General features: G+C 57.5%; 1 protein-coding gene across 6 annotated transcripts; it reads left to right on the top strand.

Moving 5' to 3' along the window:
• The first annotated feature begins 171 nt into the window (after nt 1-171).
• On the top strand, nt 172-22,292 carry WDR90 (WD repeat domain 90). Of its 6 annotated transcripts, none has more exons than XM_077274209.1 (43): nt 172-280; nt 1,014-1,105; nt 1,269-1,445; nt 3,235-3,373; nt 3,451-3,621; nt 3,844-3,967; nt 4,249-4,319; nt 4,858-4,967; nt 5,042-5,224; nt 5,453-5,509; nt 5,597-5,665; nt 7,039-7,149; nt 7,399-7,544; nt 7,627-7,684; nt 10,338-10,456; nt 10,575-10,736; nt 10,813-10,943; nt 11,053-11,169; nt 11,240-11,469; nt 14,229-14,368; nt 14,438-14,568; nt 14,708-14,838; nt 14,953-15,114; nt 15,190-15,318; nt 15,388-15,530; nt 15,614-15,690; nt 15,769-15,900; nt 15,977-16,117; nt 16,211-16,287; nt 16,382-16,484; nt 16,816-16,937; nt 17,796-17,955; nt 18,080-18,270; nt 18,455-18,623; nt 18,701-18,812; nt 18,890-19,061; nt 19,132-19,254; nt 19,329-19,494; nt 19,576-19,706; nt 20,521-20,664; nt 20,931-21,050; nt 21,553-21,637; nt 21,976-22,292. In XM_077274209.1, exons 1-43 carry the CDS (start codon nt 271-273, stop codon nt 22,131-22,133), a joined length of 5,496 nt encoding a protein of 1,831 aa, XP_077130324.1. In that variant the 5' UTR covers nt 172-270; the 3' UTR covers nt 22,134-22,292. The 6 variants fall into 6 exon arrangements, with proteins under 6 accessions (XP_077130324.1, XP_077130323.1, XP_077130321.1 ...); XM_077274208.1 differs by having other exon boundaries at nt 14,435-14,568; XM_077274206.1 differs by having other exon boundaries at nt 14,953-15,318.
• Nucleotides 22,293-22,556: the final 264 nt, after the last annotated feature.

Here is a 22,556-nt window from a genome sequence, read left to right as displayed (position 1 = left end):
GCATTACTAGGGAGCAGCCTGAGGACGGGGTGATGCTCGGCTGTGTCATCTTACAAGGAGGCACGTGACTATAGAGTGAAGCACGTGTTCCACGGTAGAGACGTGAGCGGTTGCTTGGCAACAGCAGACGCCGCCAGTGACGCCATCAGCCTGCGCCCGGTCTCCAGGGGGCGGGGCGATGCTCTGGAGCCGTCGTTAGGGCAGCGCGATGACGTCACTACTGTGTAGACAGTTGGCCGCGGCGGGAGGATTAAGCTGCAGCCTGAAGCCATGTCTGGAGGTGCGGGGTCCCGGGGGTCATGTCTCACTCTCAGGGGTCCCGGGGGTCGTGTCCCGCGCTCAGGGGTTCCGGGGGTCGTGTCCCACACTCAGGGGTCCTGGGGGTCGGATTCTGCACTCGGGTCCCGGGGGTCAGATTCTGCACTCAGGGGTCCCGGGGGTCGGATTCTGCACTCAGGGGTCCCGGGGGTCAGATTCTGCACTCAGGGGTCCCGGGGGTCGGATTCTGCACTCAGGGGTCCCGGGGGTCGGATTCTGCACTCAGGGGTCCCGGGGGTCGGATTCTGCGCTCAGGGGTCCTGGGGGTCGGATTCTGCGCTCAGGGGTCCTGGGGGTCGGATTCTGCACTCAGGGGTCCTGGGGGTCGGATTCTGCACTCAGGGGTCTGGGGGTCGGATTCTGCACTCAGGGGTCCCGGGGGTCGGATTCTGCACTCAGGGGTCCCGGGGGTCGGATTCTGCACTCAGGGGTCCCGGGGGTCGGATTCTGCACTCAGGGGTCCCGGGGTCGGATTCTGCACTCAGGGTTCCTGGGGGTCGGATTCTGCACTCAGGGGTCCTGGGGGTCGTGTCCCGCGCTCAGGGGTCCTGGGGGTCGGATTCTGCACTCAGGGGTCTGGGGGGTGCTTGTGTGTAATATAGAGGTCACATATAATGTGGGGGGCACTGCTGATGTGTCTGTGGGGGGCGTTGTGTATATTGGGGTCTCACTTGTCCTCGTTTCCCCCCGCACAGTTTGGCAGCACCCGTATGTGAACGTTTTCAAGCACGTGCAGCTGGACGAGTGGAAGCGTTCGAGCCGGGAGGGCGATGTCACCGCTGTCATGGTAACCGCCTCCATGTTATTTTCCAAGCTGTTCTAGTATTGGAGGGACGTATGTCGGGGGCCGCCGCACATCGCCATGGACCACGCGCCCCTCATTAATCAGCACGTTTGCAGCTGTTCCTTCCTATGGCCTCCTTCACCCCATCATCTTCTTCCTGCCGCAGGACAGAGGCCTGAAGTGCACCGTGTACAAGATCCGGGGGGCCGTCCCCGCAGGCAACTACATCCAGCTCCCCAAGACCAGTTCCCAGAGTCTGGGGCTGAGCGGCCGCCACCTCTACCTGCTGTTCAGACCGATCCCCGGGAAGCATTTTGTGGTGCACGTAGACGTGAGCGCCGAGGTGAGACGGGAGCGGGCAGGGGTCATCCAGAGGGATCTGGGAAAGCTGGGTTACATCCGCTGTCACCTGATTCTGGGAAAGCTGGGTTACAGTGCCTTGCGAAAGTATTCAGCCCCCTGGAACTTTTCAACCTTTTCCCACATATCATGCTTCAAACATAAAGATACCAAATGTAAATTATTGGTGAAGAATCAGCAACAAGTGGAACACAATTGTGAAGCTGAACGAAATTGATTGGTAATTTTAAATTTTTGTGGAAATTCAAAAACTGAAAAGTGGGGCGTGCAATATTATTCGGCCCCTGTAACTTAATACTTTGTTGCGGCCCCTTTTGCTGCGATTACAAGTCTCTTGGGGTTTGTCTCTATCAGTTTTGTACATGGAGAGACTGAAATTCTCGCCCATTCTTCCTTGGCAAACAGCTCGAGCTCAGTGAGGTTGGATGGAGATCGTTTGTGAACAGCAGTTTTCAGCTCTTTCCACAGATTCTCGATTGGATTGAGGTCTGGACTGTGACTTGGCCATTCTAACACCTGGATACGTTTATTTGTGAACCATTCCATTGTGGATTTTGCTTTATGTTTGGGATCATTGTCTTGTTGGAAAACAAATCTCTGTCCCAGTCTCAGGTCTTTTGTAGACTCCAACAGGTTTTCTTCAAGAATGGTCCTGTATTTGGCTCCATCCATCTTCCCATCAATTTTAACCATCTTCCCTGTCCCTGCTGAAGAAAAGCAGGCCCAAACCATGATGCTGCCACCACCATGTTTGACAGTGGGGATGGTGTGTTCAGGGGGATGAGCTGTGTTGCCTTTACGCCAAACATATCATTTGGCATTGTTGCCAAAAAGTTCGATTTTGGTTTCACCTGACCAGAGCACCTTCTTCCACATGTTTGGTGTCTCCAGGTGGCTTGTTGTTTATGGATATCTCTGACAAATGGCTTTCTTCTTGCCACTCTTCCATAAAGGCCAGATTTGTGCAGTGTACGACTGATTGTTGTCCTATGGACAGACTGTCCCACCTCGGCTGTAGATCTCTGCAGTTCATCCAGAGTGATCATGGGCCTCTTGGCTGCATCTCTAATCAGTCTTCTCCTTGTTTGAGATGAAAGTTTAGAGGGACGGCTGGATCTTGGTAGATTCGCAGTGGTATGATGCTCCTTCCATTTCAATATGATCGCTTGCACAGTGCTCCTTGGGATGTTTAAAGTTTTGGAAATCATTTTGTATCCAAATCCGGCTTTAGACTTCTCCACAACAGTATCATGGACCTGCCTGTTGTGTTCCTTGGTCTTCATGATGCTCTCTGTGCTTCACACAGAACCCTGAGACTATCACAGAGCAGGTGCATTTATACGGAGACTTGATTACACACAGGTGGATTATATTTATCATCATTAGGCATTTAGGACAACATTGGATCATTCAGAGATCCACAATGAACTTCTGCACTGAAAGTAAAGGGGCCGAATAATATTGCACGCCCCACTTTTCAGTTTTTGAATTTCCACGAAAATGTATAATAACCAATAAATTTCGTTCAACTTCACAATTGTGTTCCACTTGTTGTTGATTCTTCACCAAAAATTTACATTTGGGATCTTTATGTTTGAAGCATGATATGTGGGAAAAGGTTGAAAAGTTCCAGGGGGCCGAATACTTTCGCAACGCACTGTACATCCATTATACCTGATCCTGGGAAAGCTGGGTGACATTCGCTACCCCTGATTCTGGGAAAGCTGGGTTACATCCTTGTGAATGGCGCTCGTCACGTCTTTCTCTTCCAGGACGGTCAGACCATTCGGATCTCCTTCTCCAACCTCTTTAAGGAGTTTAAGTCGACCACCACGTGGCTGCAGTTCCCGTTTGTGTGCGGAGCAGTGAAGGGCTCGGTGTATGACAGCACCGCGCAGGGCGCCCGCCACGGTGAGCGCAGAGGTCCTGTGTGACCATGAACGCTCCTGATCGGTGGGCATCATCCTCCTCTCGCATCTCCCCTCCAGGTCTGGTGGGTCCGGCCCCCTCAGGCTCCCGGTGGACCTGCCTTTTGCTGGACCTGCGCTCTATCCTGTCCATGTACTTGAGTCGCAGGTACAGCCACCTGAGGACCGTGAAGCTCTGCTCCAACTTGCTGGTGAAGAACCTGGTGACCAGCGATCTGGTGTTCAACCCCGGTAAGACGTGTCAGGGCTTATGGCTCTGGGAGGAAAAAACAGAACATGGGGTTAAAGGGGATGTCCACTTTGTACCCACATCTGGGCATCAACTGTTGCCCCGGGGTTACATGATGCCCCTTTAAATGAAAGGGCATCAGGGTAATAAAGGGGCGCTAGTGGTTCTCACATTGTACCAACATGGCAGCTTAAAGGGTCACTCCATTCCTGCTCTCCCTCCAGAGGTGACCTATCACGAGGCGCGGCAGTCCAAGGCTTTACAGAATGGTTTCGCCCCGATGCCCCGCGAGATGGCGTTTCCGGTTCCTAAAGGAGAGAAATGGCAGGACCTGTACGACTTCATAAGGTGAGTCCACGCCGCTCCTACAGCCACGAGATTCACCTTTCAGATACATTTGGGCTCCATCACCTCCCGGCTGTGAAGTGAGACCTCGTGCTGAAATAGCCGGGAGGGCACTAGAGAAGAAGCTTCTGCTGTACAGAGATGTGCACTGTGCCACCATGTGTCTGTGGAGGTAACGGGACAACGATCACCGAGCCTCTGACGACATCTGACAGGTTATAGGTTCCTGCTGAGCGCCGGCTGCCGATCATCACATTGTAAGAAGGAAATTACTGTTCTTCCAGATTTCCTTCTGATGCTTCCAAGTTACCCTACGATTCCATTCAGAAGGGAGAGACGCCGTCCCCCACCCCAGGTAAGAAACCCCTGTGATTACCCACAGTGCTCCTCATGTGACGTTACACCCTGTATAATACTCCAGAGCTGCACTCCCTATTCTGCTGGTGCAGTCACTGTGTACATACATTACATTACTGATCCTGAGTTACATCCTGTATTATACCCCAGAGCTGCACTCACTATTCTGCTGGTGCAGTCACTGTGTACATACATTACTGATCCTGAGTTACATCCTGTATTATACCCCAGAGCTGCACTCACTATTCTGCTGGTGCAGTCACTGTGTACATACATTACTGATCCTGAGTTACATCCTGTATTATACCCCAGAGCTGCACTCACTATTCTGCTGGTGCAGTCACTGTGTACATACATTACTGATCCTGAGTTACATCCTGTATTATACTCCAGAGCTGCACTCACTATTCTGCTGGTGCAGTCACTGTGTACATACATTACATTACTGATCCTGAGTTACATCCTGTATTATACCCCAGAGCTGCACTCACTATTCTGCTGATGACTGTATATCATACTGGTGTCTTGTCTTACAGGGGCCCCTCCGATCCGCAGTCCTGCTCGGCAGCGCCCCCGCTCTGTCACCCTCAGTAAACCAGTGCAGGACAGAGTCTCCCTCATCCAGCAGATCACGACCCCCAGACCGGTGCGTCCTTCCTCCATGTCTCCGCGCTCGCTGACTCGCGCTTGTTCTCACTCTCCTCGTCCTCTGCCCCTCAGCTTCCTCGCTTCGCCCCCGTACAAGTGGAGTCCATTCCCGAGCGCCACCTGTCTGTACACGGGAGACCGCGGGAAGAGACCGAGGGGGGGAGCAGCGCCGGCGAGGAGGACGATGGCGGGATCCATGTGTACGCGTCCAGAGGACAGAACCTCACCGTCCACAGACACCCGGACACCGAGAAGGCGAGTCAGGGGTCATCCATCACCTCATGCTGCCCGCCCTGTCTCGCAGGGGCCCCTGGCTGGCGTGGTGCAGGGGCCCCTGGCTGGCGTGGTGCGGGGGCCCCTGGCTGGCGTGGTGCGGGGGCCCCTGGCTGGCGTGGTGCGGGGGCCCCTGGCTGGCGGGGGGCTCTGTCATACTTGGGGTGGGCTCCGCCGGTTGCAGCCATTTAACCCTTTTTCCTCTCACAGGTCGCGCACATCACATCCCACAGACCAGCGCCGTTATCTGCAGACCCCGGGGGCCGGGTGAGGACTACAGAGCGCAGGCCGCAGCGGGGGGCGATGGGGCCACATTTCACTAACGCCCCATTTACCTTTTGTTTTATCTTCCAGAAGCTTCTACCTGATCCGATCCTGAAACTGAAGAAAATCATCGGCTTCGGAGGCTGCACAGAGCGATGTGTGAGTGACATAGTACTACTACTCCCAGCATCCCCTGTAGTGTCCTGATATCACTGCTACTCCCAGCGTCCCCTGTAGTGTCCTGATAGTACTACTACTCCCAGCGTCCCCTGTAGTGTCCTGATAGTACTACTACTCCCAGTGTCCCCTGTAGTGTCCTGATAGCACTACTACTCCCAGCATCCCCTGTAGTGTCCTGATAGCACTACTACTCCCAGCATCCCCTGTAGTGTCCTGATAGCACTACTACTCCCAGCGTCCCCTGTAGTGTTCTGATAGTACTACTACTCCCAGCGTCCCCTGTAGTGTCCTGATAGTACTACTACTCCCAGCATCCCCTGTAGTGTCCTGATAACACTACTACTCCCAGCATCCCCTGTAGTGTCCTGATAGCACTACTACTCCCAGCGTCCCCTGTAGTGTCCTGATAGTACTACTACTCCCAGCGTCCCCTGTAGTGTCCTGATAGTACTACTACTCCCAGCGTCCCCTGTAGTGTCCTGATAGTACTACTACTCCCAGCGTCCCCTGTAGTGTCCTGATAGTACTACTACTCCCAGCATCCCCTGTAGTGTCCTGATAGTACTACTACTCCCAGCGTCCCCTGTAGTGTCCTGATAGTACTACTACTCCCAGTGTCCCCTGTAGTGTCCTGATAGCACTACTACTCCCAGCATCCCCTGTAGTGTCCTGATAGCACTACTACTCCCAGCATCCCCTGTAGTGTCCTGATAGCACTACTACTCCCAGCATCCCCTGTAGTGTCCTGATAGCACTACTACTCCCAGCATCCCCTGTAGTGTCCTGATAACACTACTACTCCCAGCGTCCCCTGTAGTGTCCTGATAGTACCACTACTCCCAGCATCCCCTGTAGTGTCCTGATAGCACTACTACTCCCAGCATCCCCTGTAGTGTCCTGATAGCACTACTACTCCCAGCATCCCCTGTAGTGTCCTGATAGCACTACTACTCCCAGCATCCCCTGTAGTGTCCTGATAGCACTACTACTCCCAGCGTCCCCTGTAGTGTCCTGATAGTACCACTACTCCCAGCATCCCCTGTAGTGTCCTGATAGCACTACTACTCCCAGCATCCCCTGTAGTGTCCTGATAGCACTACTACTCCCAGCATCCCCTGTAGTGTCCTGATAACACTACTACTCCCAGCATCCCCTGTAGTGTCCTGATAGTACTACTACTCCCAGCATCCCCTGTAGTGTCCTGATAGTACCACTACTCCCAGCGTCCCCTGTAGTGTCCTGATAGTACCACTACTCCCAGGGCCCCCTGTAGTGTCCTGATAGTACCACTACTCCCAGCGTCCCCTGTAGTGTCCTGATAGCACCGCTACTCCCATCCTCCTGTGTTGCAGGCCCTGTGGACCGGCTGTGGCGGCTCGGTGGTCTTTCCCTGTCACGCTGTTATCGTGGTGCTGGATGTGCGGAGCGGAGATCAGCGCTTCTTCCTGGGTCACACTGACAAGGTAAAGGCCGGAACAACCTGCGACTGCCGCTGGTATGTGCCGCTGGTATGTGCCGCTGTTGTGTGCCGCTGTTGTGTGCCGCTGTTGTGTGCCGCTGTTGTGTGCCGCTGTTGTGTGCCGCTGTTGTGTGCCGCTGTTGTGTGCCGCTGGTGTGTGCCGCTGGTGTGTGCCGCTGGTGTGTGCCGCTGGTGTGTGCCGCTGTTCTGTGCCGCTGATCGCCGCCTCCATCACCGCCTCCTCTTCCTGCAGGTGTCGGCCCTGGCGTTTAATGGCAGCTGTTCCTTCTTGGCCTCCGCACAAACGGGCAGCCTGAGCATGGTGCGGCTCTGGGACTTCGAGAGGGGCGGCTGCATCTCCATGTTCAGGACCCACGTCCACTCCGTGTCCTCCCTCAGGTCAGTGCTGCACAGGGGAACTCTGCCCCCAGCAGGGCCAAGCGGGTACTGCACTCACCCTGTGATATCATGTCTCCTCCAGCTTCTCACACAGCGGAGCCGGACTGTGCGGAGTCGGGAAAGACGGACACGGGAAGAACGTGAGTAATGTAATGTGACTGCACCAGCAGAATAGTGAGCGCAGCTCTGGGGTATAATACAGGATGTAACTCAGGATCAGTAATGTAATGTGTGTACACAGTGACTGCACCAGCAGAATAGTGAGTGCAGCTCTGGAGTATAATACAGGATGTAACTCAGGATCAGTAATGTAATGTATGTACACAGTGACTGCACCAGCAGTATAGTGAGTGCAGCTCTGAGGTATAATACAGGAGGTAACTCAGGATCAGTAATGTAATGTATGTACACAGTGACTGCACCAGCAGAATAATGAGTGCAGCTCTGGGGTATAATACAGGAGGTAACTCAGGATCAGTAATGTAATGTATGTACACTGTGACTGAACCAGCAGAATAGTGAGTGCAGCTCTGGGGTATAATACAGGAGGTAACTCAGGATCAGTAATGTAATGTATGTACACAGTGACTGCACCAGCAGAATAGTGAGTGCAGCTCTGGGGTATAATACAGGATGTACCCCAGGATCCGTAATGTAATGTATGTACACAGTGACTGCACCAGCAGAATAGTGAGTGCAGCTCTGGAGTATAATACAGGAGGTAACTCAGGATCAGTAATGTAATGTATGTACACAGTGACTGCACCAGCAGAATAGTGAGTGCAGCTCTGGAGTATAATACAGGATGTAACTCAGGACCAGTAATGTAATGTATATACACAGTGACTGCACCAGCAGAATAGTGAGTGCAGCTCTGGGGTATAATACAGGGTGTAACTCAGGATCAGTAATGTAATGTATGTACACAGTGACTGCACCAGCAGAATAGTGAGTGCAGCTCTGGAGTATAATACAGGAGGTAACTCAGGATCAGTAATGTAATGTATGTACACAGTGACTGCACCAGCAGTATAGTGAGTGCAGCTCTGGGGTATAATACAGGAGGTAACTCAGGATCAGTAATGTAATGTATGTACACAGTGACTGCACCAGCAGAATAGTGAGTGCAGCTCTGGAGTATAATACAGGATATAGCTCAGGATCAGTAATGTAATGTATGTACACAGTGACTGCACCAGCAGAATAGTGAGTGCAGCTCTGGGGTATAATACAGGATATAACTCAGGATCAGTAATGTAATGTATGTACACAGTGACTGCACCAGCAGAATAGTGAGTGCAGCTCTGGGGTATAATACAGGATGTAACTCAGGATCAGTAATGTAATGTATGTACACTGTGACTGCACCAGCAGAATAGTGAGTGCAGCTCTGGGGTATAATACAGGATGTAACTCAGGATCAGTAATGTAATGTATGTACACTGTGACTGAACCAGCAGAATAGTGAGTGCAGCTCTGGGGTATAATGCAGGATGTAACTCAGGATCAGTAATGTATGTACACAGTGACTGCACCAGCAGAATAGTGAGTGCAGCTCTGGAGTATAATACAGGAGGTAACTCAGGATCAGTAATGTAATGTATGTACACAGTGACTGCACCAGCAGAATAGTGAGTGCAGCTCTGGAGTATAATACAGGATATAGCTCAGGATCAGTAATGTAATGTATGTACACAGTGACTGCACCAGCAGAATAGTGAGTGCAGCTCTGGGGTATAATACAGGATATAGCTCAGGATCAGTAATGTAATATACACTCACCGGCCACTTTATTAGGTACACCATGCTAGTAACGGGTTGGACCCCCTTTTGCCTTCAGAACTGCCTCAATTCTTCGTGGCATAGATTCAACAAGGTGCTGGAAGCATTCCTCAGAGATTTTGGTCCATATTGACATGATGGCATCACACAGTTGCCGCAGATTTGTCGGCTGCACATCCCAAAGATGCTCCATACAAGGCAGGATGGATCCATGCTTTCATGTTGTTTACGCCAAATTCTGACCCTACCATCCGAATGTCGCAGCAGAAATCGAGACTCATCAGACCAAGCAACGTTTTTCCAATCTTCTACTGTCCAATTTCGATGAGCTTGTACAAATTGTAGCCTCAGTTTCCTGTTCTTAGCTGAAAGGAGTGGTACCCGGTGTGGTCTTCTGCTGCTGTAGCCCATCTGCCTCAAAGTTCGACGCACTGTGCGTTCAGAGATGCTCTTAGGCCTACCTTGGTTGTAACGGGTGGCGATTTGAGTCACTGTTGCCTTTCTATCAGCTCGAACCAGTCTGCCCATTCTCCTCTGACCTCTGGCATCAACAAGGCATTTCCGCCCACAGAACTGCCGCTCACTGGATTTTTTTTCTTTTTCGGACCATTCTCTGTAAACCCTAGAGATGGTTGTGCGTGAAAATCCCAGTAGATCAGCAGTTTCTGAAATACTCAGACCAGCCCTTCTGGCACCAACAACCATGCCACGTTCAAAGGCACTCAAATCACCTTTCTTCCCCATACTGATGCTCGGTTTGAACTGCAGGAGATTGTCTTGACCATGTCTACATGCCTAAATGCACTGAGTTGCCGCCATGTGATTGGCTGATTAGAAATTAAGTGTTAACAAGAAGTTGGACAGGTGTACCTAATAAAGTGGCCAGTGAGTGTATGTACACAGTGACTGCACCAGCAGAATAGTGAGTGCAGCTCTGGGGTATAACATGAGGTGTGTGCAGACGGTTCCTCTGAGGGTCTGTACGATGTGTCCGGTGTCGCTCCCCCTCAGATGGTGGTGGTGTGGGACACGTCTCGGGCCGGCCGTGGTGGGGAGGTTGTCGTCCTGGCGAAGGCTCACACAGATGTGGATATACAGACTATGAAGGTCGCCTTCTTTGATGACACCAGGTACTTTGTGTTTCGGCCATGTTGTATTGTTGGGGTGATGCGGCCCCTCGGTGATGGTTTGGGGTCAGTTAGAGCTCGGCTTTCCTCCGTCATTGCCTTGTGTCCTCTCTGTCCCCAGGATGGTTTCCTGTGGTCGGGGCAATGTCCGGTTATGGCGGCTACGTAACGGCGCTCTGCGCTCCTGCCCGGTGAATCTGGCCGAGTACCACAACCTGGAGTTCACAGACCTGGCGTTCGAGGTTGGGCACAGTCCGGAGAGAGAAGTTGACGAGCGGACGCTGTAAGTTGGGGTCAGTGAGGGATCGTGGCGGCAGGATGCCGGCGCTCGTCCGTTACCTCTGTGCTGTCACCCGCAGGTATGTCTGCAGCCGCAGCGGGCACATCCTGGAGATCGACTACAAGAGCGTGGTGCTGCGTCATGTCCGCCGCCTACAGCTGCCTCCGACACCACACGGGGAGCGGCGGGAGAAGATGACCTTCAGCTCAGGTAAGACCGCCACATAGTGCGGCCGCCGCCATACTGTTCACTATTATCATAGAGGTCCTTGGTATTCGGGGATCGGCTCCGCTCCCTGACGGGGTCTCTCCCACCACAGGTCCTGGCGTGGCAATAAACAGCCTTTGTGTCTCTGCCACCTACTGCGCCACCGGCTCGGAGGACGGCTCCCTGCGCCTGTGGCCCTTAGACTTCTCTGGGGTCTTCCTAGAGGCGGGTGAGTTTAGGTGAATCCGGTCTCTATAGGGGTCACATATCGGATGTATACTGACACGTCTGCCCTGCAGAGCACGAGGGTCCGCTGAGCTCTGTGTCCATCAGCCCCGATGGTCTGCGTGTCCTGTCCGCTACTAGAAGTGGAGAAGTCGGGGTCCTGGACGTTCCCTCGCGGGGTTACCAGACGCTCATGCGCTCTCACACCGACGCTCTGCTCGCCTTCTCCACGTGTCACGGCCAGATCGCCACGGTGTCCGAGGACCGCACCATCCGGATCTGGGACGTGGCTTCCCTCCAGCAGGTAGCGGCCCCCCGTGCCTCAGTCTCGGCTCTGTACGGGATGCGCTGACACGGCTCCGCTCTGTACGGGACACGGCTCCGCTCTGTACGGGATGCGCTGACGTGGCTCCGCTCTGTACAGGATGCTCTGACGCGGCTCTGCTCTGTACGGGATACGCTGACGTGGCTCCCCTCTGTACATGATGCTCTGACGCGGCTCCGCTCTGTACGGGACGCGCTGACGTGGCTCCCCTCTGTACAGGATGCTCTGACGCGGCTCTGCTCTGTACTGGATGCTCTGACGCGGCTCTGCTCTGTACGGGATGCGCTGACGCGGCTCCGCTCTGTACGGGACATGCTGATGTGGCTCCGCTCTGTACAGGATGCGCTGACGCGGCTCCGCTCTGCCGTGTTTTGAGACGCGGCTCCGCTCTGTACGGGACACGGCTCCGCTCTGCTGTGTTTTGGGACACGCTGATGCGGCTCCGCTCTGTACGGGACGCGCTGACGCGGCTCTGCTGTGTTTTGTGATGCGTTGACGCCACTCTACTCTGTACAGGAAGCGCTGACGTGGCTCCGCTCTGCTGTGTTTTGGTGCGCGGCTCTGCCGTGTTTTGGGACGCGCTGACGCTGCTCCGCTCTGTACGTGATGCACTGACGCAGCTCCGCTCTGTACTGGATGCACTGACGCGGCTCTGCTCTGTACGTGATGCACTGACGCGGCTCTGCTCTGTACGGGATGCACTGACGCGGTTCTGCTCTGTACGGGATGCACTGACGCTGCTCCGCTCTGTACGTGATGCACTGACGCAGCTCCGCTCTGTACTGGATGCTCTGACGCGGCTCTGCTCTGTACGTGATGCACTGACGTGGCTCTGCTCTGTACGTGATGCACTGACGCGGCTCTGCTCTGTACGGGATGCACTGACGCGGCTCTGCTCTGTACGTGATGCACTGACGCGGCTCTGCTCTGTACGGGACACGGCTCTGCTCTGTACGTGATGCACTGACGCGGCTCTGCTCTGTACGGGATGCACTGACGCGGCTCTGCTCTGTACTGGATGCACTGACGCGGCTCTGCTCTGTACTGGATGCACTGACGCGGCTCTGCTCTGTACGTGATGCACTGACGCGGCTCTGCTCTGTACGCGATGCACTGACGCGGCTCTGCTCTGTACGCGATGCACTGACGCGGCTCTGCTCTGTACGTGATGCACTGACGCGGCTCCGCTCTGTACGTGATGCACTGACGCGGCTCCCCTCTGTACTGGATGCTCTGACGCGGCTCTGCTCTGTACGTGATGCACTGACGCGGCTCTGCTGTGTTTTGGTGCGCGGCTCTGCTGTGTTTTGGGACGCGCTGACGCTGCTCCGCTCTGTACGTGATGCACTGACGCAGCTCCGCTCTGTACTGGATGCACTGACGCGGCTCTGCTCTGTACGTGATGCACTGACGCGGCTCTGCTCTGTACGGGATGCACTGACGCGGTTCTGCTCTGTACTGGATGCACTGACGCGGCTCTGCTCTGTACGGGATGCACTGACGCGGCTCTGCTCTGTACGTGATGCACTGACGCAGCTCCGCTCTGTACGTGATGCACTGACGCAGCTCCGCTCTGTACTGGATGCTCTGACGCGGCTCTGCTCTGTACGTGATGCACTGACGTGGCTCTGCTCTGTACGTGATGCACTGACGCGGCTCTGCTCTGTACGGGATGCACTGACGCGGCTCTGCTCTGTACGGGATGCACTGACGCGGCTCTGCTCTGTACGTGATGCACTGACGCGGCTCTGCTCTGTACGGGACACGGCTCTGCTCTGTACGTGATGCACTGACGCGGCTCTGCTCTGTACGGGATGCACTGACGCGGCTCTGCTCTGTACTGGATGCACTGACGCGGCTCTACTCTGTACGTGATGCACTGACGCGGCTCTGCTCTGTACGCGATGCACTGACGCGGCTCTGCTCTGTACGGGATGCACTGACGCGGCTCTGCTCTGTACGGGATGCACTGACGCGGCTCTGCTCTGTACGGGATGCACTGACGCGGTTCTGCTCTGTACGGGATGCACTGACGCAGCTCCGCTCTGTACTGGATGCTCTGACGCGGCTCTGCTCTGTACGTGATGCACTGACGTGGCTCTGCTCTGTACGTGATGCACTGACGCGGCTCTGCTCTGTACGGGATGCACTGACGCGGCTCTGCTCTGTACGGGATGCACTGACGCGGCTCTGCTCTGTACGTGATGCACTGACGCGGCTCTGCTCTGTACGGGACACGGCTCTGCTCTGTACGTGATGCACTGACGCGGCTCTGCTCTGTACGGGATGCACTGACGCGGCTCTGCTCTGTACTGGATGCACTGACGCGGCTCTGCTCTGTACGTGATGCACTGACGCGGCTCTGCTCTGTACGCGATGCACTGACGCGGCTCTGCTCTGTACGGGATGCACTGACGCGGCTCTGCTCTGTACGTGATGCACTGACGCGGCTCCGCTCTGTACGTGATGCACTGACGCGGCTCTGCTCTGTACTGGATGCACTGACGCGGCTCCCCTCTGTACTGGATGCTCTGACGCGGCTCTGCTCTGTACGTGATGCACTGACGCGGCTCTGCTCTGTACTGGATGCACTGACGCGGCTCCCCTCTGTACTGGATGCTCTGACGCGGCTCTGCTCTGTACGTGATGCACTGACGCGGCTCTGCTGTGTTTTGGTGCGCGGCTCTGCTGTGTTTTAGGACGCGCTGACGCCTCACCACTTGCTCTAATCTTTGCAGCTGTACGACTTCACGGCCGGTGAGGAGACTCCATGCACGGTGGCCTTCCACCCCGTCCGGCCGGCCCTGGCCTGCGGCTTCAGCAGCGGGGTGGTCCGGTATTTTGATGTGGCAGCGACGGCTCTGCAGGCAGAACACAGGTGAGCACCGGGGGCCGCGCATCAGCCTGTGCCCGGCCTCCACCTCTCTGACTCGTCTTCTCCCAGCAGGCAGCACCGCGGAGCCATCACCGGCCTCCTCTTCTCCCCGGACGGAGGGCTGATGTACAGCTGCGGGTCGCTGGGGTCGCTCGCCCTGTACAGCGTCGGGCACAGAGAGCAGCACGTCGTGCGGGTGCTCGGTCAGTGGATTCTGATCCCGGGATCTGTTCTTAGTGGATCCCTCTCATACAGCTGATGGCCTTGTTACAGTGTGTCAGCGGAGGTGCTGAGAATGGTGCAGGTGGGCCGCCTCTCATATTGTACCTGGTAACCCCCCAGGTAACGTGGTGTGTAAGACCCCGGAGCGGGGGCCGCAGGCTTTGTCCCTCAGCAGAGATGGCCGTCTCTTGGCCTTTGTCGGACCCTCAGAATACACGGTGACCGTCATGGATGGCCGCTCGTTAGATGAGGTAACTCGCCAGGAAAGACCTTATTCCCCCATACTGTCCCTGATCACCTGGTTGTCCAGACTGACTACCCCTTTAAATAGCGCTGCTCTTGCACTTAATGCTGCTGTTTTCCAGCTCCTGCGGGTTGACGTCAGTATCCTGGACCTGGACAGCACCACCCTGGACAGCGCTCGGGGTCTCACCTTCAGCCCCCTCCGTCCTTACCGCCTCCTGGTGTCCACCTCTGGAAATAAGATCCTGTGGCTGGACCCCGCGACTGGTCGGCTGAGCAGAGAGGTGACCCCGGGGTCCTGCCTGCGCCGTCCATGGGGGGCCGCTGCCGACCACATCTCACGCGTCTGCTCCCCCCAGGTCACACATGTGCACAAGGAATGCTGCTCCTCGCTGGCAGTGAGTGCGGATGACCGCTACCTGGTGACGGCCGGGGACCGGGTGGTGAAGGTGTGGGACCACCGGCTGGCAGGAACCTCGCGCCCGCAGGTAACGCTGCGATGCCAGGACGCCATGTTGTGTCGCCCGCTCTGTCTTCACCACGTCTCGCTCCTCCAGGTTTTCATCGGACACTCCGAACCCATCCAGCAAGCGGCGTTCTCCCCGGATCAGCGGCACGTGATCACTGCCGGAGACGCCATCTTTATTTGGAGCTTTGAGGCGGCTCCTGACCCCGCGGACACCGACCCCGCGGACACCAGGTGGAGTATCGTACGGAGCGCCGCGCTCTGCCTCTATTCACCGACTGCTAGCTGACACTGATGTAAAGCTCTGCTATCTGCAGCTCTGAAGGGGGTCTGCCCGCTGTTCGCCAGTCTACCATCAGGGGGCGCCTGCCCCTCACCCTCCATTCCAGCACAGGTAAGTGGGGCTCGTATGGTTTAAAGGGACGGTACAATCCCTTTAAAATATAATAGCCCTTTAAATGTTGTCACCCAGCAGATGGTGGTGATCAGAGGAGAGACTCCACGTTTGTCTCCAGTTGGATGCCACGGGTGACGGCGCCACGTCCGTGTATCTCCTCTCCTCCCCGCCTGGATATCAGCCCCGTGCAGGGCGCACAGCACACAGGTGAGGGGTCCCGCGCTCGCTCGTGGCCGCCCCCGGATAATGATGGTTATCGCTAACCTGTGGCTCTTCTGGGCAGAGTCGGACGATGGGAGTGATGATCTGGGGGAGTCGAAGGTAGAAGAGGTTGAAACCCAAGATCCGGGGGAAAGTGACGGTCAGTCGTCTCTGATCATCATAGAAAACCGTCCGACCCGGAGCCGAGGGGGCACCGACCAAGGTACGACACTAGTGACGGGGGTCTGCAGCCCGCGGCTGTCTGGGCATGCTGGGAGCTGTAGTGCTCTGAGGAACGCAGCCCTTTGTTTCGTAGATCTGCTCCCGGACCCCCCACGTCCTGACGTCTACTCGCACTTCTCCCCTCGCTTCAAAAGTTCCTGCCCCGCCAAGGTGAGACTGCGCCGGCGAGAACCGAGGGGCCAAGTCCCCGTGTGGAGGCGTCGGGGGGGCTCCTTGCTGACTTTCCTGTCCTCTTGGTTTCTAGGCGGCGTGCCATCCTCCGGCCGGGCAGGAGAGGTTGGTGCTCAGAGCCGCCATCGGGTACAACGGTAATGGCCGCGGGAACGTGATGTGGAACCCGGATACAGGTAGGACGTGGGCCCGGCGTCCAGGGTGGCAGAAGCCCCCACTATTCCTCCGAGTGTAGGGGCTCCCGGGGTTGTAAAGCACCAAGGTTTATTCTTGATGTCAGTGAATGGAAAAACTGCAGCGATCTAACTGCGCACAGCTGGGGGGTCGTTACAGTTGTATCCAGTCTATGGCCCAAATCGGCTCTTCAATGTCTGCTGCTGATATGATTAACTCAGAGGATGCAACTGTAACAAACCCTCAGCTGTATCGGTCTCCGAATGTGAACATCACGGTTTCCGCTCATGGCAGCAAATGAGTGATTGCAGCCCCCGATCTCCCCCCGTGCAGGGTTCTTCGCTTACACTTCTGGCTGCGTCATCGTGGTGGAAGATCTGCATTCTGGATCCCAGCGTCACTGGCTCGGACACGGCGAGGAGATCTCCACCCTGGCGCTGAGCCACGACGCAACGGTGAGTGGTCTCAGACTCTTCCTGTGAGGCTGACCCCCCCCCCCCCCTCCAATGCTGCTGTCGCCTCCCCTTCTCCTCTTTGCCAACGCCTCCCCCTCGTCCTCCGCGCCTCGCTGTTGCCTCCCCCTCGTCCTCCGCGCCTCGCTGTTGCCTCCCCCTCGTCCTCCGCGCCTCGCTGTTGCCTCCCCCTCGTCCTCCGCGCCTCGCTGTTGCCTCCCCCTTCTCCTCCGCGCCTCGCTGTTGCCTCCCCCTTCTCCTCCGCGCCTCGCTGTTGCCTCCCCCTTCTCCTCCGCGCCTCGCTGTTGCCTCCCCCTTCTCCTCCGCGCCTCGCTGTTGCCTCCCCCTCGTCCTCCGCGCCTCGCTGTTGCCTCCCACTTCTCTTCCGCGCCTCGCTGTTGCCTCCCCCTTCTCCGCGCCTCGCTGTTGCCTCCCCCTTCTCCGCGCCTCGCTGTTGCCTCCCCCTTCTCCTCCGCGCCTCGCTGTTGCCTCCCCCTTCTCCTCCGCGCCTCGCTGTTGCCTCCCCCTTCTCCGCACCTCGCTGTTGCCTCCCCCTTCTCCTCCGCACCTCGCTGTTGCCTCCCCTTTTCTCCGCGCCTTGCTATTGCGTCCCCCTCATCCTCCGTGCCTCGCTGTTGCCTCCCCCTTCTCCTCCGCACCTCGCTGTTGCCTCCCCCTTTCTCCGCGCCTCGCTGTTGCCTCCCCCTTCTCCGCGCCTCGCTATTGCGTCCCCCTTCTCCTCCGCGCCTCGCTCTTGCCTCCCCCTTCTCCGCGCCTTGCTCTTGCCTCCCCCTTCTCCGCGCCTCGCCGACGCCTCGTCCTCCGCCTTTTGCCACCTCACCTTCTTCCTCCTCCGCACAGATCTTGGCCTCCTCCTCCGGATCTGGGGACGGTTCTTCTCTCTGTCAGATCAGAGTCTGGGACTCTCCGGGAGGATCGTGTCTCCGAGTCCTGACGCTTCACCGCACCGAGGTCCAGGCCATGAGCTTCTCCAGGGACGACCGTCTGCTCCTCACTGTGGGTAAGAGGGATGCGAGATCGCTGAGGGTCACACCGCCTGGTTTGTCGGGGGGTCTGACCCCAATGATCGGCCATCAATGTCGCGGACAACCCCTTTAAGCCATGCGCTGTCTCCTGTGATGCAGGTGACTTCAGAGATGGGAGCCTGGCGCTGTGGAGCACCCGGACCTATGAGATGCTGGCTCGCAGCACGCTGTCCCACCCCGTGCACGCCGCCGCCTTTAACCCATTGCACGCTGACACCTTTGCTTGTGTCGGCAGCAGGACTGTGAACTTCTGGCGGGTGGAGGAGAACGGGACATCGAGTCAGATGAAGGTAACGCCCAATATGCTCCATCGTCAGCAGCAGCAAGTCCCAGGGGTCCTACCAGCCTCATCGGAGAGCTGAGGACCCCATAAATCCCAGATGGCTGAGCATACAGCGTAAACCCGTCCCTGAGCGGAGGAGGAGTACGGGAAGGAGTCCTGTCCTGTCCTCAGCGTGGTCCCTTCTGTTCCAGGTGTACAGCGCGGCCGTCCCGGACGAGGTGGGCACCGCAGAGCTGACCTCGCTGACCTACAACCCTACCTCCCTGCTGTACACCGGCTGCAGCACCGGGCAGGTGTGTGTGTGGGACGCTCAGACACACCGCTGCTTCATGACCTGGGAGGCCGATCAGGGGGAGATAGGTGAGAGCCCACTCTTCCCGCCATGGACGCCGTGTGCATCTGTTACCGTGGGCTCATTCCTGCGCTCTGCCCCACAGGCGTCCTGCTGTGCAGGGGGAACCGGCTGCTGACCGGCAGCAACACCCGCAGGATCCGGCTCTGGTCTGTGGCCGCCGTGCAGGAGCTCCGGGAGAAGGGCTCCGGTGCCAGGTACGAGCCGGGCGTCACCGTGCCAGTCTGGGGACAGCGCTGGGGTATATGTAGCCGACATCTCGCTCTCTCTGTAGCTCGTCCTCCGTCCTCATGGAACAAGAGATGACTCTGGATGGCGCCATTGTCAGCGCCACATTTGATGAGTCCTTGGAGATGGGGATCGTGGGCACCACGGCCGGCACCGTGTGGTACATCAACTGGGAGGAGAGCACCAGCATCCGCCTCATCAGTGGCCACAGAAACAAGGTAGGACGCGGGAGGATTCCCGGAGAGCGGGATGGCGGAGGCTGGGACTCCATGTCTTGTGATCCCGCAGGTGACGGGCGCGGTGGTGGGTCCGGGGGAGACGCACTGCGCCACGTGCGGGGAGGATGGCAGCGTGCGCGTCTGGTCACTACACAGCTGCGAGCTGCTCCTGCAATTCCAAGTCCTCAACCAGGTAATGGCGGACCCCCACCACCCTATACATAGGGGGCTTTACCGCAGCTCCCTGACCCCGGTGGTCTCCCGCAGAGCTGTCTGTGCCTGGACTGGAGCCGCCAGCCGTTGTCCGGGCAGAGGATAGCGGCCGGGTACAGCGACGGCACCATCCGCTTCTTCAGTGTGACGAAGACTGAGATGGAGATGAAGATCCACCCCCACCCGTGTGCCGTGACCGCCCTCGCCTTCTCCCTCACCGGTCAGTGATTGAGCCGAGCTCCCGGGGTCCTGTGCAGACGCGACGACCGCGTGCGGTGACCACATCTTCTCATCATCACAGGTGACGTTCTGGTGTCCGGCGGGAAGGACGGTCTGATGGCGGTGAGCAGCCCGCGGACAGGGATGACCATCCGCGTGCTGAGCGATCACAAGGGGTCACCGATCAGCACCGTCCAGTTCTCCCCCAGGAAGGTAACACGCTGGAGAGCCATGATCATCCCCCCTCCGATCGTTGTCACCCCACTTCCTCCGTTCGTCACCCCCCCTTCCTCCGTTCGTCACCCCCCCTTCCTCCGTTCGTCACACCTCCTCCTCCGTTCGTCACCCCCCCTTCCTCCGTTCGTCACCCCCCCTCCTCTGTTCGTCAACCCCCCTCCTCCGATCGTCACCCCCCCTCCTCCGTTCGTCACCCCCCCTTCCTCCGTTCGTCACCCCCCCTTCCTCCGTTCGTCACCCCCCCTCCTCCGTTCGTCACCCCCCCTTCCTCCGTTCGTCACACCCCCTCCTCCGTTCGTCACGCCCCCTTCCTCCGTTCGTCACCCCCCCTCCTCTGTTCGTCAACCCCCCTCCTCCGATCGTCACCCCCCCTCCTCCGATCGTCACCCCCCCTTCCTCCGTTCGTCACCCCCCCTTCCTCCGTTCGTCACCCCCCCTTCCTCCGTTCGTCACCCCCCCTTCCTCCGTTCGTCACCCCCCCTTCCTCCGTTCGTCACCCCCCCTTCCTCCGTTCGTCACCCCCCCCTTCCTCCGTTCGTCACCCCCCCCTTCCTCCGTTGGTCACCCCCCCTCGTCCGTTGGTCACCCCCCCCTCGTCCGTTGGTCACCCCCCCTCCTCCGTTGGTCACCCCCCCTCGTCCGTTGGTCACCCCCCCTTCCTCCGTTGGTCACCCCCCCTCCTCCGTTGGTCACCCCCCCTCCTCCGTTGGTCACCCCCCCTCCTCCGTTCGTCCCCCCACTTCCTCCGACCATCTCCCCCCTCTTACGTCTTTGACCCTTCTTCCCAAAGCCTGAAGAGCTCGGCCTTGACGGTGGAGAGTTCTGGTTGGCTGCCAGTTTAGATCGGCGCGTGAGCATCTGGGCCTCTGATTGGGCGAAGGATAAGTGCGAGCTCATGGATTGGTTGAGCTTCCCGGCACCGGACAGTGAGAAGGTGAGCAGCGGTGCCCGAGAGCGGCACTGATACGTGGCGTTATCTCTGGAGCTGCATGCGCAGTACCGCTGCTGTCCTGTGAGCACTGAAGATGCAGCGCCGCCTGCTGGTGAGGTGTAATACGTGTACAATGGATTCCTAAGTCTCCCAGAATGCTTTGCACTGCCGGTCCGTTTATTTGGAGAATTCGGTGAATGCAGCTCTGGCTGTGACTAGAGTATAAGGTGCAGTGGAGCTCCGGGTGACTGCTTTGTCTTTCTCTGCAGGACGCAGACTCGCCAGTTCCCACCCTTGCCGCTTTCTGTCCATGGCAGCCTGGTACAGTAGTGTATACGGGGTTCGGGATGGAGAAGGAGGCGCTGTTCTACAGCCTGGCCCAGAAACAGGTACTGACCTCGAGCCCTCCAGATCCCGCCGGCACTGTATGGGCGCGCGTCCTGTCCCCGCCCCGGCACTCTGGGCGTGCGTCCTGTCCCCGCCCCGGCACTCTGGGCGCGCGTCCTGTCCCCGCCCCGGCACTCTATGGGCGTGCGTCCTGTCCCCGCCCCGGCACTCTGTGGGCGCGCGTCCTGTCCCCGCCCCGGCACTCTGTGGGCGCGCGTCCTGTCCCTGCCCCGGCACTCTGTGGGCGCGCGTCCTGTCCCTGCCCCGGCACTCTGTGGGCGCGCGTCCTGTCCCTGCCCCGGCACTCTGTGGGCGCGCGTCCTGTCTCTGCCCCGGCACTCTGTGGGCGCGCGTCCTGTCTCTGCCCCGGCACTCTGTGGGCGCGCGTCCTGTCTCTGCTCCGGCTCTCTGGGCGCGCGTCCTGTCCCCGCCCCGGCACTCTGTGGGCACGCGTCCTGTCCCCGCCGGCCCTGGGTGTGACTTTTCTCCCCATCTTTCCTGCAGGTTCTGCTCCGGATCCCTCTGTCCCATTTTGCTACGTCTCTGTCCATGTCGCCGGCGGCGTCGCTCCTGGTCACCGGCAGCAGCGGTAAGTCCGGGAGAGAAAGATCTCTGCTTGCTGTCAGTGAAGGGAACTGTTCATAGGTCGTACTTCCTCACAGCTGAGGGTTTGCTACAGTGTGATGCAGTCTAGACAATGCCCTGTGATTTGCTGCTCCCTGCACCGATACATTGGAACAAACAGGACAGCAGGGACATTTGTGCTGCGGAACAGACTGGATACAACTGTAACAAACCCTCAGCTGTGAGACTAACTGGATCTGAGCCGCTTTTCCGCCTCTGGATGTTCTCAGTCACCGATGGCAACCGGAGGAATAGGAAACGGTGAGAAATTGGGTTATGTAACGGTGTGGTGTCTGCTCTCAGAGCGTCTCCTGCGCGTCATCGACTCCTCGGCCGGCACGCGGCAGGACTTCTCCGCTCACGACGACGGCGTCCATCTGTGCCGGGTGTCTCCGTCCGGGAACCTTCTCCTCACCGCGTCCTACAACCAGGTGCTGGTCTGGGCCGTCCAGAGCTCCTGAGGGGCGAGAAGCCGCCATCGCCCCGTGTCATGTGACCATCGCCGCAGCTTCGGAAGGGACTTGTGTATAGTTTGTAAAATAGAAACTTCTTCCCGATGTTTTCTCTTTTTCCGCCAGGAATCCTCTGCGTTCATATAAAGTTTATTAATGTTTCTGTCATTTTAGATTTTTGTAAACTTCTTGTTGTTTTGAAGATTTTATGTTTTTTACACATTGGAACTTTTTTTATTTATCACTAAAGAAATGTCTCCATAAACTAAAAGCTCCCCAGTACCTTAGTCCGACCACCGCTGCAGAGCTCGCGGCGTTGTCACCCAGCTGTCCGAGGCTCCTGCATGGCCGATCAGTAGAGAAGAGCAGGTGGCCGCTCCTGCCAGACATACTGGGGGTTACACAGACCCCATATTACTGTCATACTATTGT

Source organism: Ranitomeya variabilis, chromosome 7 (assembly GCF_051348905.1).
Source record: "Ranitomeya variabilis isolate aRanVar5 chromosome 7, aRanVar5.hap1, whole genome shotgun sequence".
NCBI lineage: Eukaryota > Metazoa > Chordata > Amphibia > Anura > Dendrobatidae > Ranitomeya > Ranitomeya variabilis.
The sequence above is the reverse complement of the archived record's forward strand: the minus strand, read 5'-3'. Positions and strand labels throughout refer to the sequence as shown.